The sequence below is a fragment of the Dreissena polymorpha genome, chromosome 3 (genome assembly GCF_020536995.1).
Source record: "Dreissena polymorpha isolate Duluth1 chromosome 3, UMN_Dpol_1.0, whole genome shotgun sequence".
NCBI classification, from domain to species: domain Eukaryota; kingdom Metazoa; phylum Mollusca; class Bivalvia; order Myida; family Dreissenidae; genus Dreissena; species Dreissena polymorpha.
In genome coordinates, this window is record NC_068357.1 from 86,156,805 (window position 1) to 86,178,499 (window position 21,695).

The 21,695-nt window shown below is 35.3% G+C and overlaps 1 protein-coding gene across 2 annotated transcripts in view; it reads right to left on the bottom strand.

Moving 5' to 3' along the window:
* Positions 1–18,679, bottom strand: part of LOC127875100 (protocadherin Fat 4-like) — a 62,763-nt gene extending 44,084 nt beyond the window's left edge. For both annotated transcript variants that reach the window (XM_052419923.1, XM_052419922.1), the window contains exons 1-16: positions 18,582–18,679; positions 18,250–18,321; positions 15,904–16,086; positions 13,644–13,698; positions 12,500–12,665; positions 12,038–12,220; positions 11,208–11,347; positions 10,789–10,975; positions 10,318–10,491; positions 9,981–10,124; positions 8,439–8,564; positions 7,745–7,915; positions 7,227–7,417; positions 6,052–6,149; positions 690–835; positions 104–282 (exon numbers count right to left, since the gene is read on the bottom strand). In XM_052419923.1, coding sequence (XP_052275883.1) covers positions 104–282; positions 690–835; positions 6,052–6,149; positions 7,227–7,417; positions 7,745–7,915; positions 8,439–8,564; positions 9,981–10,124; positions 10,318–10,491; positions 10,789–10,975; positions 11,208–11,347; positions 12,038–12,220; positions 12,500–12,665; positions 13,644–13,646 — 1,908 coding nt within the window. In that variant the 5' untranslated portion in view covers positions 13,647–13,698; positions 15,904–16,086; positions 18,250–18,321; positions 18,582–18,679. The remainder of the gene's footprint in view (positions 1–103; positions 283–689; positions 836–6,051; positions 6,150–7,226; positions 7,418–7,744; positions 7,916–8,438; positions 8,565–9,980; positions 10,125–10,317; positions 10,492–10,788; positions 10,976–11,207; positions 11,348–12,037; positions 12,221–12,499; positions 12,666–13,643; positions 13,699–15,903; positions 16,087–18,249; positions 18,322–18,581) is intronic.
* Between the last annotated feature and the right edge of the window lie 3,016 nt (positions 18,680–21,695).

A 21,695-nucleotide genomic window follows, 5' to 3' on the forward strand; every position in this document is an offset into this window, starting at 1 on the left:
GACGTTGCATTGGACAAGAGGGGAACCGCCGTGCTTGTTAACAATAAAAATCTTAGCCTAATGAATGTCTTGTACAGCAAATAGAACATTAGCATTATAGTACCGTGAAGTAGTTGCCCTTTAATGCGGTTGTATTCAATGTGTACGAGAACGTTCCGAACGTCCCAATGTCGGCGTCGGTGGCATTGACGATGCCGACCGATGTACCACTTCCGGCGTATCCCGACACCGTAAATCCGTAGAAGCTTTGAGAAAACGCCGGCGAATAGTTGTTGGCGTCGTCTGTGGAATAAACGCATGTGCAAATGGGTTAAATAATTCTAGCTACTGGTCTTATGTTTTATTGCCATACAGAAAATTATGTTTATTACATTATTTAGAAATTGAACAGGCGCATATTTTTGTGTTACATTAGTATTCATTAATAGGCGTTTCCGCCGGTAAACCAGTTTAAAGTGATTCTAGAAACGCAACGATGTTATAGAGTATATTGATAATAGTACCGTACATTTGTATTTTGTTTTTTAATAAATAGTTGAAATTGACATGCCCCCCTGTACGCAGAAACCAGCGCAGTAGGGGAGGCTACTGTGGGGCGTTTGCGATTTTGCTCATTACACATATAAGCTCTCATTATTGAAAAAAATTAAATGAGACGTTAATTTAGGGACACAAAAATGAGAAGCTACCTATGGTGATGCTAAGAGTGGTCGTGGCAGTGTGCGACCCCTTGTCCACTGCGGTCACTATACATGTGACTGGACTGGTTAGTCCAGCATCCAGGCTGTATGCTGACGTCAATCTTAGAGCGCATGCCGTATTAATAGAAAAATAACTGAAATATACGAAAATATGCATTCATGGTTTGTTTAATTAATGACTCAGACTATGCTTAGATGACTTTTAAAGATCATATTAGCTTCAGATAAATCGTTGATTATGACCATAATAATGGTGATATTGATGATGAATTTTAGATAATCCGGATATGTCGGAACAGACTCGGTAGAAAATGCCATTCTAAAGGAAATGAAGAACATGAATAAACTACTGTTAGATACAAAATTCCGATTGAACAGTTTTCAACTGGAGACTAGATTGCAACTATCAGAATTAAAAGATGAAATAGCAAGTGTTAAAAATACAATCTCGTTATCTAACCAGCAATCAACAGATAAATTCGAAACAATTAGTCAGAGTACGGATAAACTCAGTTAAGACATGAAACAAGCCAACGACGCACTTCACAGGAAATTACAATCAGTGAATGATAATATAAAGAAGATAATCCCATCTACAGCGAATATGGCGGAACGGTTGGTACAAAATGAACGCAGTGAAAGAGCTACAACGGAAACACCTCAATCAGAAAACAGTAATAATAACGGAAGCGGACATGAAAGAAAGGGAGAGAACAGTCTCCAACGGAACAAAAACTCGAAGTAAATACTGATATTGTGGACATGGCAGATAAAGCAGATAAAACTCTAATAATAGGTGATTCAATTCTAAATGGTATTAACAGGCGTGGATTGAATAACAGTACACACATTAAAACTCTACCAGGGCGGACAATTAAAGACATTCGTTTGACACTGGATTCATGAGGCATGACAAAATACAAAAATGTGATTATATATATTGGTGGGAATTACATGGCGGAAGGAGGCGACGCAAAAAAGCATACCGTGAGATAAAGCAACCGAGGCAGTTCGAGAAACGGCGATTCACGTGACTATCAGTTGCAAACCGGAAGTTGTGGCTACAAAAATTACGCACCAGGACGAGGCTCAAGGAATGACTATTCACGTAACGGAAGAGGTAGTTTTCAGACGTAAACCGGAAGTTACGGATACGGAGATCATACACCATGTCATGGCTTGAGGAATGGCGACTCACGTGACGGGCGAGATAACTCTGAGACGCAAACAGAAGTAACATTTTCCGTAGTTACGCATCTGGGTACCGTTTTACTAAGAAACTTACCGGGTACGCAAGTCTTAGACCTACGCACATATTTTAAAATAATTGAATTTCATTAATTTCAGATTGAGGCAAACTAATTTTACTTAGAATGTAACATTATATTATGAATTTCATTTCAAACATACCAAATTTTAATGTAGCAAGAATTTGAAGGAACTAGACTGAATTTAAAATACTTGCGTAAGTCTACGAATTGCGTAAGTAGCTTAGTAAAACGGCACCCTGGTCGAGGCTCAAGGAATGGCGATTTACATGACGGTAGGGATTGACAGAAGAATAATGTATACCGATATCAGAACAGTAGTAATTATGGACAGCAACAAAGACATTGTGAGTTCGGCTCAGTAGGAACACGTAGACAGACACAAACATGTACTGATACACAACAAATTTAAAGCACTTAACAAGCTTTGTGAAAATTGTAATTTTAAGATTTGAATATGTAATGAATCCGAAATAGTGCTACAATGTGATGATATAGACCGTGTCTTTGATGCCAGTATTAAAGTTTCTGATTACACAGAACAATGTCATAATATGTCATGCAATAATAATGATGTTTCATTCTCAAGCACTACTGTAAATAAAGGATAAATTTTTTGCGAGGATAAAGATCATTCAGCAGGGTCTACCTTAGAATTTAAAAAAGGGACTTCTTATCGTAGGTTGAAATATTCAACACTTTTTGCCAAAACTTGATGAAATTAAGTGAAATTAATCTGAAAAATGTAATGTGGATGTAATTGTTTTTTGTGAAACATTTTTGAACGAAATTTGTCTGATGTAAATTAAATAATCCGAATTTTACATACATGCGTAAAGACAGAAGTCAGAAAAAGGGAGCGGAATCTTGCTTTATATAGATAACCATATACCATTTAAACATAGGCTAGACTTAGAGCCTGAAGGGATTGAATATGTATGTATTGAGATATGCTTTAAAAACATGAAATCTTTTCTGTTAAATTTTATCTATCGTCCACCTAATGAGACGCAAAACTGAATAGAAAAATGTGATGCATTACTTGATAAGTTTGAGGGTTTAAACATTGAGTATCACATATAAGGGGATTTCAATTTTAAATTCTTTGCTGACAGCAAGTCCTATGAATACAAAATGTGGTCAAAAACAGTATTCGAGCATGGTCTCTTGCAACTGATTAACACATCAACCAGAGTCACAGATAAATCGTCTTCAATAATTGATCATATATTTACTAATAGAACTGACAGATTAAGTACTACTTATGTCCCACAAATATCTATAAGTGCCCACTATCATGTATGCATGACAAGGAAAATTAACCATAAAATCTCGAAACAAGGAACTCACTCGAATATTAGATATAGATGCTTTAAAAAGTTTGCAATATCTGATTTCCAATTTGATCTATCGATTTCGCAACTAAATTAACTTGAAACTGTTCACGCTCCAAATATGTCCCTTCAATCTTTATATAGAATTTTGAATAGCGTTTTAGAAAAGCACGCCCCTTGCAAGCAAAAGGGATAAACAAAGAAGTTATTAAAAGTATGCGCGATAGAGATCACTTCCGCAAAATTAAAGACTGAGACAATTATAAACTGTTACGAAATAAAACTACGGCATTAATTCTCAAAAGCAAGAAAGAATATTACAACAATGCTGTTAAAAATGGTACTAGTACGGCACATATTTGGAAAAATTTAAAAACGATATTTAATAATGACAATGATCAAAACTGCGGAGTAAATTTGCCAAAGGAAATTTTAATAATAAATGTGTATGTTGAGGGCAAAAGTAGCATTTTAAAAACATATCAAATATTGTTGATAAGCTAAAATTTCACGAAGAAAACTTTGCTTATTTGAAGTTATATATCGACAAATCTTTAAAACAGCATGAATTTTCTATAAATTACATCACCCCTCTCGAAGTAAGTCAAATAATTGGAAATTTAAATTTTAGCAATGATACGGTGCAAATATCATAAAATACTGAGGAGAGCATATTGTTGTACCAATTACCTCCATAATAAATAATAGTATTCGTACAGGATTTTTCCCCGATTTGTTAGAAGAAGCGTATGTTCTACCAATATATAAAGACTCAGACATAGAGGACTGTAATAACTATCGCCCAATTTCAATTTTGCCAACTATATCCAAAAAATTCGAAACACATCTTTCAAAGGAATTAAAAGAATTTGTTCGTTTAACAAATGTGTTAAAAGTCAGGGTTTAGAGGAAATCATTCTTGCCAAACAGCACTGATTCGACTCATTGGTGAGTGGCTAAAAGATGTAGATAATGGTAATTGTATTGGTTCTGTTTTTATTGCCATGAAAAAAAAAGCTTTTGATTTAGTAGATCATGGAATTCTGTTGTACAAACTTAAACTCCATCACTTTTCGGATGTTACCTTGTACATTTTTCATTCTTATCTGAGTCATAGACAAGAATGCGTTAAATTAGGGACTAGTTTTTTTACCCCTCTAACTATTAAGAGTGGTATCCCTCAAGGTTCTAGTTTAGGCCCTCTCTTGCTTCTTATTTATACATATGATATTGGGTTATTACTAAACCAATCAGACATAGACTTGTATGCTGATTACTCGACACTATATGCTACAGGGTCCAATCCTGAAGAAATTCAGACAAACTAACACAATGATATTTATTCCATACAAAAATGGTGCACCATCAATTACATGATGATAAACCCTAGTAAATAAAAATGCATGCTTATTGGCTCAAAATAAAGAATAAGAATATTAACCGTGATCTAAAAATAGATAATAATGCTATTGAAAATGTCACTAGCCATAACATTTTATGACATCATATTGACAAACATCTGCAATGGAAAGTGTACATTGATAAAACATGCTCTAAAATATGCAGTAAAATAACTCTGCTAAGAAGATATCAAATTATCTCACTTTTGATATGAAGAAATTATTTCATAATTCATATATTCTAACCTGTTTCAATTAATGCTGTACGATCTGGGGGAACGCTAATAAAACCAATTTAACAAAAGTGAATATTTTACAAAAACGCGCGGCGAAAGTCATTTTAAAAAAAGCCAAATAGAACACCATTCAAAGAATTGTTTTACAGCTTAATTGGCTTTCGTTTAATAATAGATGTGAATACCACACGGCAATCTTGATATATAAATGTGTCAACAATCAGACTCCAGAAATTTTAAATAATATCATAACTTTCTTCTCGAAATCACAAATATAACTTAAGATCTGCCACCCATACCGATTTTGTTAATACCAAAGCGAATACAGGTTATAAGAAACGAGCTTCTTCATACCATAGCATGGATATTTGGAACAGTATACCAATTACAAGAATGGCATGCTCTATCACTGCTTTTAAAAGGCAATATAAAGCACATTTATTTTCTAATCAATGATATGTCATGTGTATTGTTTTATAATCAATGATATTTCACGTGTGTCTGTCTAAAAGGCAAAATGTGTGTTATGTATGGGTGTAAGAAAATATTGTTTGAATGTTTTACTTGTTATAGACCTATTTGTGTATGTTATTTTAAGAAGGCCGCATTGTAAAAAAGTATTGATTCATCTGCATAATATGTATAGTGTGTCATTGTCTTTATGTGTAACCTTCTGTAAATAAAGCTTTTATTAGTATTATTATTATTATTATTAGAAATGCACACCATGATATTAAAAATCATTCCTTTTCAGCTATTGGATATACCAATTAACAACTCACGAAAACCGGAACGCAGAGTTCATTGCTACACTGTATTAAATAAACTACCTTTATGCGAAGACAGACGGGACGTATGAACACAAAAGAAATGAGCCTCCCCCTGTGGAAAGAGGGTTTAATGCATGTGCGTCCGCATATGCTAATGAAAGGCCCAGGTGCCAACTAAACTGAATATTTGCTAAAAAGAGGCTTTCTTGAAACGAAAATTAATCATAAAACGGAGAGGGTCGTCTCTGATTTGCATGTGCGGACTGCTAATCTGAGACGACACTTTACGCACATGCATTACATCTCATTTTTTACCGAGCGAGGCTCACAAAAATAACGTACCCTGCGGATACGCCGCAGTTCATGAAGCATTTGTGCGTGTCCCCGGTATCCTCGTCTGTGATGGCAAATCCAGGATCAGTCAGCACAGTACCCACGGTCTGAAGAAAACCATTAGAAAGGTAAAAACTTAATCTCAAATTTCTGCATTTTCTGAAAATTGTACACAATAAGACATTTTGCAGCAACAGGATCTGAGTTTTGAGCTTTTAAAAAATATTTACCTCCGCGTGATTGAAATTTAACCAAACAAAAAAGCCGTCACACTTATCGAATCAGCGACTAAAAGCCTTCTGTATTTGTGTATTAATATAAATATTTTACTATATTTGTAATCAAGTAGCCCAATATTTTCACACAAAAAATGCGAAAATTATCCCTCTTTTAAATCGTTTCTCGCTCCACTTTATTACCGGTGATATTTGTACGTTCAGCCGTTTTAAAGTAAACCACGTAGTTATTCCCTCTATTGAGGTATTAAAAAAGAAATGAATATCTTCTTTGAATTGCAATCGCTTTTCGTGACAAAACGGCAAAAGCATATTATGTCAATTCATTTTCTTCGACGCTTAAAGCCACACACCTTATTTGGCATATTTTTATTTAAGTATAAATAAGAAACATACTTTATCTATGCCAATTAGAATATATCTGGTGGTTACAAGGTAGAAATCCGTCTTTTTGCGCTATAAAACTTAAAAATAATCGTGTTTGTCGAAATAAATGGACGTATACGTCTAGAAATTCTACTTTCGGTACCGTTTGAAAAATAATAAATTACTTGCTAACTAGGCTATAGATTTAATGACAATTTTGCACACTTTCAAATTGCATCTATATGTATTGATTAGCATGTACTACTTTCGGTTGTAAAAGCGTACCGTTTGAAAAATAATAAATTACTCGCTAACTAGGCTATAGATTTAATTTAATCTATGACAATTAGAATATATCTGGTGGTAACAAGGTAGAAATCAGTCTTTATAGAGCTTTAAAACTTTAAAATAATCGCTTTTGTCGAAATGAATGAGCGTATACGTCTAGAAATCCTACGGTTTTTAAAGCGGTACCGTTTGAAAAATAATAATATATATATATATATATTTATATATATATATCTCAAGATAAAAGGAAAAGTGGATATATTTATTGGTAGCCATATTGGTGGAGTCACCTACCGCTCCGTCTTGTACGTTGGTTCTGTAGGTCGCCGCGTTCCACACAAGCGCTTCATTGACGTCACTGATTGTGAACGTCACCGTTGACGTCACCGTGAGAATGCCGTCACTGACGGTGACCTGCAGAGCGTATGAATAAACGCCACCCAGCGCCTCATAGTTGATGGCTGACTTCGTGGTGATGGCTCCCGCTGCAACGAAATTATTTATAAATATTCTTATTATTTGTTAGTATTTTATTATATTTTTAGCATAAATCAATCAAGTGATATTGTTGGTTGCGGGGTTGATGATGGCGGTGGTTTTAGCAATGGTGGTGACATTGGTGGTGGTGGTTGTGGTGGTGGCACTGGTGTTGGTGGTAGTTGTGGTGGTGGCATTGGTACTGGTAGCTGCATTTGTGATGGCGGCGTTGGTGGTTGTGATAACATGTCATTTACTTGCTATTTTGATTAAAACTAAACGAGCATCTTGTATGCGAGTTTTATAAGTTTTTTTCTACAAGCGTTGTAACGCACATGTCGGTGTTGCGATCTGGAAGTAAGCTGACGCTGCCAGCGTAAATGTGTGCGTGTTGACAAGGTCGGGGTCGGTGAAGGATGCCGTATACACGGTGGAACCGACGACGACGTTCTCGTCTATCGGGACGATCTGTGGTAGGTTGGAGAACGCGGGTGCGTTGTTCAGTTCTGAAATCGCAGATCACTTTGATGTTTAGGGACGCATTTTATAATATTTAAAACTCAGGGAAACTCTGACAGTACCAACATGTTCTATCATGCTGTAATACTTGCAATAACGCACGTATTACGTCAAATGCCGTTTTAAAGTCAATACAAAAAACGTAAGCACTCACATAAATAACATCAACTAAATCATTTTTGCAATATATCCCTACTGTGATATCACGCGAGTTCGGGTTTGCAATAACCCAAAACCTGTTCATTTCGAAAACGTGATATTTTTTTCTCGAATGTGTACATGCATTTTATGGTGCAGCCTACCCTTTTTAACAACATATTGTTTCATACTGCTGTCATAAACAAGTATTCAAGAACCTGTATCTACGTTTACAAATAGCACAAGTATATATGATTTTTGTTGGAATGTTGTTGTATTAAGGACATGTTTATCAGTTTGTTTGTTTTTTGTCTTTTGTCAACATCGATTAAAAGAGCGCGTGTGATTTATTGAACAAGTTTACTTCCGAACCTGTTACTACCACTGTAAGCGTCCTCGCCGATCCAACGTTATTCTTGTTGTCAGTTGGTGTGATCTTGACGTCATATCCGTTCGCGTTCGCGTTCGACATGTCGTCTGTCAGTTGAACTTCCCCGGCTGAGATTTACAAAAATATCGTGTTAATTATATATCATTCACCAATATAAACCGAAACTGTATGCGTGAATATATAAATATACCGTCTCTTTGAATATATTGCTATCTCTAACGTCATCGAGTAAATTAGACAAAGAAATATCACACTTCAATACGGGTATGCCGACATTTATCCCGTGAAGTTGTTAAAGAGCTTAACCGAGCATGTATATAGGAGACAATTCAAGCGTGTACAGCTTAAAACTAAAAATTTGACCTGGCACTCGTGAACTTTAATCGCTCAATTAGCTTGTTTTTTGCGTACGCTTCAATCGATTAAATTCGCTTCCTGTATTGAAACTTAATTATTCTTCGAAAGATACTTAAATATATTCAGACATAGTACATAGAGGTCAGTGCCACTGCCATATGAACCTTGAAAAAACATTGTTTCCAACATAAAATGAAGATCCGAATAAATCTGGTAAACATATCATTTTGGTGAACCCTTGACCTTTTAAATAACTTTACCTTATGTTCCGGATTAAAAATTAATTATGACAATACAAATCTGTTATGGATTGACTCCAAAAATTTCATCATACAATCAATAAAAACTAAATACAAACTAGTCTGGGGCACAACAAATTTTCAAGGAATACTTTTTGATATTGATTTAAAGAAAATGATAGACATAAACTTAAACTCCAGTTAACTTAAAAAGCTGCACAATATCATACATTGCTTGGAAAAGGAGAACTTGAACAGCCATATGAAAGATAACTGTTGTTAACTCACTCTTACTTCCCTTTTGTACACACCTGTTTATAGCTCTTCCTAGCCCAGAAGAAAAATTATTAAAACAGATAAATAGCATGTTTTCAATATATTTATATACTATCAAATTAACATGTAAATTACCAATAAGTTTTGTAATGAATGTAGGTGAAATAAAATTTACATAAACACAAATCATTTTGATAAACAACGAAAGAAATCACCTTGAGATTGAAAACTAGTCATGGCTTGCTATCGGCAAAATTGACTTAAGATAAAGTAAAGATAATTCAAAGAGCATTTCTCAGTAGTTGAGGCTAATTACTCAGTAATTTCTTTGATGTTCGTTGCCGAGATAACAATTCGTGTTGAACAGATATATCTCAAAGTTTGGAATCTGTTTTGGGTACGGGAATTATGTTATCATGATGCGTCATTGTATGCCAATTGTTCTGTCATAAAATAAACCAACATGTAAATGTACAATGATTTTTGCCCAAATCCCCCGACCCTATCCTACCCAAATTAGACCTCATATCCCACTTATCACTTGGATGGGTGGATAGAATAAATATAACACACTCAATCCATCAAAGAACCAAGTGTGCATTAAGTAAGACAGAGGGTTGGGGAAAAGCTACCGCTTCCAACGTTACTTACAAGCAAGTACTGTGAGCGGACATCCTGGTGGATTACAGGTAAATGTAAAACCCACTGTGTCGTCTGGATCGGGGTCAGTATATACAATAGTATAAATGACGTCACCATTGGATTTCGTCTGCGATACCCCAATTGTGTTTCCAACTGCCACATGAAAAAGAGTAGATTTTATAGAATTCATATTTGTAATCGTTCTGTATCAGTTCTCGTGAACATTTATTAAAGTGTTATTATCAGCGATCGATTAAAAAAACGTAACAGTATATTACAGAGCCATTTAAACCACACTTGTATTATAATAAGCCGGTTTTTACCCGATCGTTGTACGCATTCTTACGTGGCAGATTGGTGATTTCCGGTGGCTGGTTTGGAGACAGACTGACCACCAAGGTGGCGGAAGCAGTACCTAAGGGTTTGCCGTCCGAGCACTTGACCACGATCGTGTACGAGTTGACCGTGTCGTAGTTGAATTGCCATGAGGTCGACTGGGTGGGGAGAATTATCTCGTACACTAGAGAAGAACGATAACAAAGAGAAATTGGAAAACATCGTGTTGTTAATGTCCTTTATTGATATGTTACAAATAATGTGTGATGAGAGCTATTAGTCAATAAATCACAACTAGATGCGGTCATTCACTTTAACACATTTAATGTATTTCATTCGACCTAACCGAGAAAACGCTTTGCGAAGTACAAAATGTTACGGTTACATGTGCACAATATACTTTCTCAAGGTGTTAGAATCATATTTCACTTTCTTCAGTTTCTTGTCTCGGCAACAGTTTCTCTACCCATTCAGCGATTACCTCCAGTTTTTGATGTACCCGACAAAAAGCGCGTGACAAAATACTCCGGCGAAGCGCTGGGACTGACTGTTATTGTGGGGGTGACGTTGTCTGACGGGTCGGAGCACGTGTAGCTGGCAATCTGACGTTCAGCGTCGACGGTTTCTGACGTCGTTACGCCTGGCGTAAGACCCGTAAGCGTCGGTTTCTATATTGAGAATACGGAAAAAGAAGAGTGAAGCATTCGGTTACAGCAATCAACCCGTACCTATTATGGTACTATTGTGGTGCTACGAAACACATTATAATGTTGTTGTTTTTTTCGTTCGAAAGGTTAACACTGCCATGTAATATCCAAATCTTGACTTATGAACACATAATAAAATATTGAAATAGTTTCTTCGATCCCAACATATGTTAACGCCTCTGGACGGACTTACAATGTTCTGGACTATGATTGGCATCGTTCCCGGCGATGTGGCTCCGCAAGTGTCCGTGGCCGTGAAGGTCAAGGTCACAGTGGTTCCGGATTGGTCCGAGATCGGGAAGTTAATGGTGTCGGCGGTGGTTGTAACGGAGCCTGAAAATAATCTATCTATGATTGCTGTGCCATAAACGTATCCTCAGAACTGAGTTGAAATTATTGTACCGACACGTTCTCTGCGAATGCACAAATTCTGTGCAAAAACGATAAAGCACAAACGCTGGATTTTTGTCAATAGTGTTATACATTATTACTGCATGTATCAAAGACCTGGACTCGACTGGGAACTGATCCCGTTTTCAATACACTCTTCAATTTGTTATTTCCTTTAAATAAGAAGAAGGGCTATCTGAAATTCTGTTTCTTAAGTGCCTTGAATCGTAACACAATTGTGTGTTCTCATATTAAATTTAACAAGACTTTTTTAGAATTTTAACATTTGATTTTCACCAGGTGCAAGCACCAAGACATTGCATTCTATACCCGTTCCAGCTGCTTTTAAATTGAGAAAAAAATACTCTTGCCTCTTCTACTAGAACCAGATTTGTCGCATATCACAGTATCAGGTTAGTGTTTTAATATGAGCCTCGCTCTGAGAAAACGGGGCTTAATGCATATACGTAAATCATTGTTTACCCCATTATTGAAATTTTCTTTTAAAGGAAGTCTCTTCTAAACAAACATCCAGTTTCAGAAGTGATTTGTCGTCTTTTAATAACCTTTTCACACATTCAATAAGCCTCGTTTTCCCAGATCTCGTCGCATAAGGCGCTGCACAACTCTTACCGGTTCCATCCCCGTTATCAACGAAAGTAAAATAGCTGTTCGCAGCCATGGTGATGCTAATCGTGTTGGCGCCATCAGCGTCAGAGAATGTCACGGTCCCTATCGAGACGCCGCCGGCAGTATTGTCCAGTATCGTGCTGCTTCCAGAAGTGTAGGTCGTGGTGCCGAATACGGGCATGTTCGCTGAAACGATATTAAGACCATGCCGCTGGTGCTGATAAATTAACGCGCTTTCAATATGATATCAATAAATGGACGATACAAACACAAGAAATATTTCGAACACATAATGATCAATTTACTAAGAACCCGATTACAACAATCTGAGTAAAATAATTGTATATGACTGTACTAAATTCAATCTTAGCGTTTAGTACAATTTTAACATTATTTTATCGCATGTGAATTCAATTATTTTTGTTATACATTATTTCCATCTCAGGAAAATAACGCTCAACTCACGTGCGGTCTGCTCGACGTTTATTTGAAACGCGCGGTTACTGAGAACAGTTCCAGCTCCAAAGTCTTGGTCAGCCCCCACAACTGGTGAGTCGCGGCAACTGATATGTGCAGAGTGTCGGCGACGCTTGCCCGGTTCTGCGATTGAATTATCTCTGCAGCGGAATACCTTAACACAAGATAAACATCAAATACATATTGTTTTTCTGCCGCCAACACATGTTGTTTCAAATACGTGAAACCGATTTAAATTCTAGAGTTTTTGTTCCCGTATCATAATAGCAGGGCTACTGTTTACGTCTATTCTAGATTGTTATGATGATGTTATTGATGATGATGATGATGATGATGGTGGTGGTGGTGATGGTGATGATGATGATGATGATGATGATGATGATGATGATGATGATGATGATGATGATGATGATGATGATGATGATGATGATGATGATGATGATGATGATGATGATGATGATGATGATGATGATGATGATGATGATGATGATGATGATGATGAGGATGATAAACGCATTTCAAGTAGAAGATAAAACACGGATATCAAAGTGCCCAATTTGTTGAGAGTCTCCGTTTTCTGACTTGCACCTAATCGAAAATCGAAGTGTCCAAAAAATCATGCATATTTCGTATTACAATATGCTTTATCTTCGTTCATCTTTAATTGAATACTATTAAAATTTCATTATTTGAAGAACAATAATTAGTAATGATGCTAAAATAGCAAACGTTGTATTGCAATATTCCTAGTATGTTCATCGTGTTGCAATGGGTACTGATCATCTAGTATATGCTGTTTCCCGATGCCATGTTCTCATATTTTGACTAAAATCTACAATTTGTCCTTGACATTTTCCCTTAATTTTACAAAAAGATATACCATTTATCAACTTCACCATGTACCGTGTCTCAAAAACTATAATTTAGGATGTAATAAAAAAAATGAGGAACTTATATATCGCGCTTGGCTTGTGATTTTCAATGTTATCGAAGTGCAATCCGTTATCCAAGTATCCGCATTACCAGCGTGAATATATTTTTCATGTATCGATGGATTTTAAAATTACTTGGCACACATGTAATTCATCATAACACGGGTTGTAAATAAATGTGATTCCCGTCTGATATTTACCATCCAATGCAGTCTCCTGCTTCGGTACTGAACACTGCCGGCACTGTATTGGTCCCTTAAATAGCAAGCGCAAGTTAACAAGTTTCAACATCTGTGAATATATTATGAAATATATGAGTACATGTTAGTTGTTTAAATAACCCGTAAAATTATGAAAGTTTGGGAAATATTTATTCAATCACCATCATTAAGATTCTTAAACCGATTCGCATGCATGTTCTTAATAACATAAATCACATCGTTAAGCATTGTATTGAAAGTGCATGCTTACACCAAAAACACTCATTTAAAATAACATAACATAATATATTGTTGTTTTTAAAACATAACATGAGCCATGTTAATATGGCCATCCCCGCCGAAATGCGTTTGCTTGTATGAAAACATTTGTTTTAGAGAGTAGAATAATATTTGTAAAACATGGCACCTGTTTATCTGTTACAAAACGGATACAAATTTACTATGAAATTAAATAAAGGGAGATAATTCAAAAACTACGACCGATAGAGCTATGGTTCATGTTTACTGCACTTCTCCTAGTTGCCATCTGTTTATATTTCTAGTTTCAAGTAAATCCCTTCAGCAGATTTAGAGTTTTTCTCATGACAAAAATTTACTTTGAAATTAAATAAAGGGAGAGTAATTCAAAAACTAAGGTAAATTGAGTTATGGTTCTTAGTCACTGCACTTCTCCTACTTACAATCTGTTTATATTTTAAGTTTCAAGTAAATCCCTTCAGTACATTTAGAGTTATGCTCCGTACAAGAATTTACCTTGAAATTATATGAAGGGAGATAATTTAAAAACTAGGGTAGATAGAGTTATGGTTCTTGGTCACTGCACTTCTTCTAGTTGCGTTCTGTTTATATTCTCAGTTTAAAGTAAATCCATTGAATTGATTTGGAGGTATGCCCTGAACAAAAATTTACTTTGAAGTTAAATAAAGGGAGATAATTCAAAAACTAAGGTAGATAGAGTTATGGTTCTTAGTCACTGCACTTCTCCTACTTGTCATCTGTTAATATTTCACGTTTCAAGTAAATTCCTTCAGTAGATTTAGAGTTATGCTCCGGACAAGAATTTACTTTGAAATTATCTAAAGGGAGATAATTTAAAAAAATAAGGTAGATAGGGTTATGGTTCTATGTCACTGCACTTTTCCTAGTTGCCATCTGTTTACATTCTAAGTTTAAAAAGTATCGGACGGACGGAGAGACGGACGGAGACTATTACTATAGCCCCTTCTGAAATTTCATTTGGGCGGGGATAAAAATGTCGGACGTTATCTAGGCCTTTTATGGTTCGTCGGGTAACCTTAGCAACTATTTGAACTTCCGATGAACATTCATTTTCCGAATTTAGTTAACCGCAAAGAATCAATCAACGTCGTACAGATTTATTCACAAGAGCTATATTTAATTTTGAAATGCCATAAGTGTACTTACGGAAAAAAATCAATGGGGCGTTTGTCCAAACAAGGGTGAGAATTAAAAAAAATTAAATTGCCACACAAATGGGCTTGTAAACGTTTTGCTAGCCTTTTTCGTTTAACACATTAATAACGCTTTGAAATTCCATGCAGCAATAATCCTAATATATGTTTTCCAGTTAGTTTTGTTACAGCCTCAGTATCATATAAACACGGATGGATAAGGCAGTCCCGCATAGCTCCGTGCAGTCGCTCGACAGTAACCCTTCGAACGCCATCCACATCTATGGCTTTCGTACAGCTCAAAGCGCTCTAGAAGACACCATGTCGTAGCTAAGGCATTCCCGAAGTGCCTTGTCCGTTGCGCCGTGCAAACGTTAAGAGGCGATGATATCTTTGAACATATTTAAAATTATCACAGGAATATCGCGTTCCATGCGATTATATTGCGACCCACGGGGTTGCTATGCCGTTGCGCACATACGCGTTCAACATATTTGTGCATGTCATAGAAGCGCCGCGCGAACGTTGCCCCGGTTTGACAGAAATTTATAAGTATAATGTAAACAAAAAAGAAACTATGGTAAAAGAATAAACTCGCGCATAATTATGACGTAAAAATGTGAACATCACAAGAGCGTTTAAATTAATTAGTATATAAGAGTTTGTTATTTTAATGATCCGTATACCGTATTTAAGGCCATAATATGTGTCTGCATATTTATCTAAATTTCAGACATTTTCGGAAATCGCCTAATCGAGATCTATGTCCAAGTCCTGTAAGTCTAAAAATGGGACTGGTGCATACGGGCCGATTTTTCGCCGCTCACCTCCTGCTGTCGCTGTGTGTGTAATGCTTCCCACCAACGTATACACACTTCCGGTCTTTGGACGCCAAATGTGCAGCGTTATGGATCCGGCAATCGCCGCGTAGAACGTGAATTTTGTGGTACTGCCGCAACAGTCAAACAACCAACCATCGTTGCCGTTTCCACAGTTGATATACGATACGCCTGAGATAAACAAGTGAACATAATATAGGCGTCATGGTGCCACTGTCTCGTGTGATACTGCATTGATCTACATCCTGATTTTGAAAATACTTTGTCAAATTCAGATTCTAAATCTTCATGTTTTAATTGCGCTTTAATATATCGTTATTTGGAGTTCATACTTACATAGTAGAAGAAACTTAATTCTAATCGGATATACTACGTCCATGTTTGCGAGACGCAAATGTCCTATTATGAGACATCTCTTAATAAGGAGATGCCAAGTCGTATACTAGTAATTGACAAAATGTCAAGGTCCAATAAAGAGACATCTCGCAATTAGGAGATGGTAAGTCTTATGATAAGAATACATCACGTATTACGGAGACGCCAAGTCGTATAGTTTGGAAACGTCAAGTTGTAAAAAAAGATTCATCTCGTTATTGTGTGATGCTAGCAATTATGATTGGGGGACAACCGAGTCTAATAAGAAGACATCTCTGTAAAAGGAGATGCTACGTCCTACGATTGGGAGTCCTATTTATGCGAGACTTATTCTTTATTTTGAGATGCTGAGCTTAACAATGGGATACATAGATCTAATATATTGTCATGTCGTTTAATAAGAAAGTAATAAGTCGTAATAAGCAGGGTGCAGTATCAAGTGACTTTGTGGTTATCCAAATTGAACATTAATGGAGGTAAACACAACGGTAAGTGGTGTTTATTTTTCAAATAACTTTTAAAAAAATTAACAATTTTAACTAGTACATAAAAGACAGGTTGTTATGCTGCTTATGGCAATATGAAAAACATCGGAATTACTTTATTTAATAAATCTGTGTTCTTTTTCAAAAATTCTATTTATACTACACAAGAATGCTTCACGCAACGTGAAATTTTGTCACCGCTTTCAGACGTATTAAATGATTTACTCTTCTCCCTTAATATATCGGCAACCTGCAAGAAAAACTGTCTTTTATGCACTAAAATTTATGCCAAAGTATTTTCATAACTTTAGATATTTGCAAAAATTAAGTTCTTTACGGCGTGTTTATATGCTGTCCAGCCCGTGAGTAAATCCCTGAAAACCCTGCTGATACTGCACCCTGATTTGAAGATCTAAAAAATTAAGAGATACATATTTATCACAACATATAAGAACAATGACATTTTTTCCTTCAGAGACGAAGAATTTAAGAATGTTAACCAGTTTACAACAGGCACGTATTAAATTTTCCCAGATAAATGTCGTTGTAAATGATCATATAAATATCACACTGATATGTGCATTAACGTTGAAAATATATTTGTGCAATTTGGTGCGCATAAGATAACACATTTATTTTAATCATCATGTAAAGCAGACATATAAGTAATTTAAAATAAGTCATAAGTAATTCATTGTGTACAACATGCAATTCTAATATGGTATATATTACAATTTAGCAAACAATTATATTCATGTTCAAAATAATTTAGACTGCAAAGCGTTTTTATTATAAACCGACGGGTGCGTCCAAATACTTTCTTTATAAATGGGTGATTTTACGCAATATACAAGTTCAACGACCCAAGGGCTAAAACGCACACCTATGCGACATCAACCTTTATGATAGCACAAACATCGCATAGACGAAACGTGCCACGCCCATGCGGCGACACGCATATGCGACGGCACATACTAACATTAACTATCCAAGTATTGTTTTTTTTGTCAGTGACCAATACGCAAATTATTTTGTATTATCTCGTAATTTACTTAACATATAATTTGTGCCAATTGGTATATTCATCCATCCGATTTTGGCCAGTCATATACGTCATCCTATTTAATGTGACACACCAGATCATTTTCTTCACAGTTAACTGAACAATTAAGATTTTGTGAAAACTTAGGCTAACATCTCTATACTTAACTTTTCCGGACGACACAAATGTACAGTACATGTACTTATATACTAAGGATATACGTATACACGTTTCGAAGCATACACTTACATCTAAAGCACCAATATCAATAAATTAAAATTGTCAGTTACTATACGAAAGTCATATATGTCACTAACCATTTATTTTCAAGAAACATATTATCATACATGTCTATTTTATAATACGTAAATAAGGCATTCGTGACATAAAAGTGCCGTTAGATCTCAAATAAAACTTGATGTAGGCGCTCACCTGTTCTGCCTTGTGATGTAGCGCTATTCGGGTTAGACTCCCCAATTATTTTCGGTGACGTGCATGGGGCGGCTGAAACAGAAACGAATTGCAGGCCATTTCAGTTTTTCATGAAGATTAGTAACCACAACAACAAATATGGGATATAAGAACATGACAAAGTCTACAATAATAAAACCGAAACATAAATTTATTTCTAACATTTACAAATCTATTCATTCATGCATTGTATCAAGTCATTAATCAATTAATTACAATTAATTAATTCATAATTAATTAAATAAATAATTATTTTTTTTATTAATTTACTAACTCATTTACAACTAATATACCATGAGACACTGTGATTGCCGTAAATATTTGCAATCCAATTAAGTAATATATACTGCTAGTCACGAGCATTCGTTTATCCATCTTGGCTGCCCTAGAGTCCAATATGAATAACATAAGAACGAGAATATCCCTATCAGCGGAGAACGTATGTGTTGTACGTAAATACTGGAGAAAGGATCTATTCATTTGTATTTACATAATTGTATTTATCACATTGAATATAAATAGTTTAAAGCTGTATGATCAAAACTGATCTAAAAATTAAACAGATGTTTGTGGATTGGGATTACTATGAAGACTGCAACCACAGCATGATGGAACACGGGTGCACAGGCGATTTTACGTGGATGTTTTGGATTACGAGTTGACATGGATTTAACAAGAATTTGATTACGATTTAATATGGATTTAGCAAGAATTGGAATACGATTTGACATGGATTTAACAAAGCTTGGTCTACGATTTGACGTGACTTTGATTGAAGGGTGGGAAGAGGATTTATCATTTGAAAATGCAGGCCTTCTTTTGTTGTGAATAAGGTGTGCAGACTTATTTATATTGGACATTATTACTTACAAAGACAAATTATGGTCATTTATTTAAACAAATGAATCACAGATAATACCACTCAAGAAAATCATCACAAATTGTGCATCAGTAACTAGGCATCGAAGTAACATGAAGTAATCAAAATTTAATAAATAAATCACACATAAAACCAGTTAATGTAAATAAAACATTACAGCGATATTTTATTTCGTATCAAGGTAAAAGAGGAGGGGGAGGGGAGAGTTGCTAAGGTGGAAGAAAAAGGAGAAAGAAATGAAGACGACAACTGCCGAATCGTGTACATGCTTACTCATTCCGTTATATTTTCTATGAAAGAACTAATTTGAAACGTTTCAGTTTACGTGAAAGTTATCGTGTATTGTAACCACATACACAGTTTTGTGTTTAAAGGGAATTTTTCATGTTTTGGTAAATTTGCAAAATAAAAAAATGTTTCAGATTCGCAAATTTTCGTTGTAGTTATTATATTTGTGAGGAAACAATCATACTGAACATATACCATGCTCAAAAATATTCATTATATGCATCTTTGAACGCTTTAAAACCTGAACATTATAAAGCGTTGCAACGCGAAACGATTGAATAATTTGGAGAGTTCTGTTGTTGTCGTTATATTTTGAGAAACTACGAGGATTGCTTGAAATACATCAACGAGTTGTCTAAGCGATAAACTTTTACCCAGTTGATGTAGTTTTTTTTCTTTCTTTAATTTTATTGGATTTTTTTACTAGAGCGTTTTAGATCGAATGTTTGCATGTATCAATATTAAGCATTTAATGACAAACTTCTATCCATGCCAAAATCTGTGAAAATGTCCCTTTAAATCGAAAGCGCGGCCAATTGAGAGTATAATCCTTTAGACACGGATATCACTTTAAAAAACATAAATTGGGCCGGTGTGCACAATTGTATTAACTCCCGGGGTTTGACACTCGATCCGTTTTTAATGGCTGTAATTGAATTTTATATGAACTTTCAATACTCATCATTATACCCAAACAGTGATTTGCACATAAAAGAATATTATCTTCGGATCAGTTCTATGTTAATAGAACCTTTCATATATCCTATTAACGCATCTATAAGAGAAATGTAAAAAGCGTTATACACAAAGATTCTTTACATCCAAAGGATTACCCTTCAAAAGGAAAAATCACAAATGCTTCAACATTAAATCGGTTATGATTAAAACCTCCTTAATGAAATGCTTTGGAAATGTCCATAACGCCTAAAAACCCCGAGCGACCAATCGGGTACTCTTTTGTCTACCCAAAGTGACGAATGTATTTAAAAATAAAATTGGCGACTACTTTTTTATGATGTCATATTTTCCAAAATATACAACTAAAGACAAATTATACAACTGAAGACAAAATATACAACTACAGGACAAAATATACAACTGCAGACAAAATATACCACTGAAGACACAATATACTACTGAAGACAAACTATACAACTACAGAACAAAATATACAATTGCAGACAACATATACAACTGCAGACAACATATACAACTGCAGACAACATACAAATACAGACAACATATACAACTACAGGACAAAATATACAACTACAGACAAAATATAGACACAACATACAGCTTCAGACAACATATACAACTGCATACAAAATATACAACTGCTGACAGCATATACAACTACAGACAAAATGTACAACTGCACACAACATATACAACTGCACACAACATTTACAACTGCAAACAACATATACAACTACAAACAACATATACAACTGCAGACAACATATACAACTACATACAACATATACAACTGCAGACAACATATACAACTGCAGACAACATATACAACTACAGACAACATATACAACTGCAGACAACATATACAACTGCAGACCACATATACAACTGCAGACAACATATACAACTGCAGACAACATATACCAGTGCAGGACAACATATACAACTGCAGGAGACAAAAATGATTGTTACTGCGTCTCATCGGATCCCCAGTTTAAGCTGACTAGCGATTCATAAGATATCATTAACCCTATATTAATTTGACACCATTATTCATAATTTGTTTAACAGTAACTTAATCATTATTAATAAATGTACATTGAATAATAACAATATATGCCGCACCATGTATGGTATAATTCATTCATATTGATATGATCATACCGGTACTTTGGGAGGAATTTTTTCTATTTACTTTCCCATAGTGTTTTGTTGATACATTTATAGATTAATGGTGTAGACATATTGACAGTGTCACTTTAACGTGGGTATACAAAGTACATTTATGACGTAGACATATTGACAGTGCCACTTTAACGTGGGTATACAATGTACATTTATGGTGTAGACATATTGACAGTGCCACTTTAACATGGGTATACAATGTACATGTATGGTGTAGACATATTGACAGTGCCACTTTAACGTAGGTATTCAATGTACATGTATGGTGTAGACATATTGACAGTGCCACTTTAACATGGGTATACAATGTACATTTATGGTGTAGACATATTGACAGTGCCACTTTAGCACGGGTATA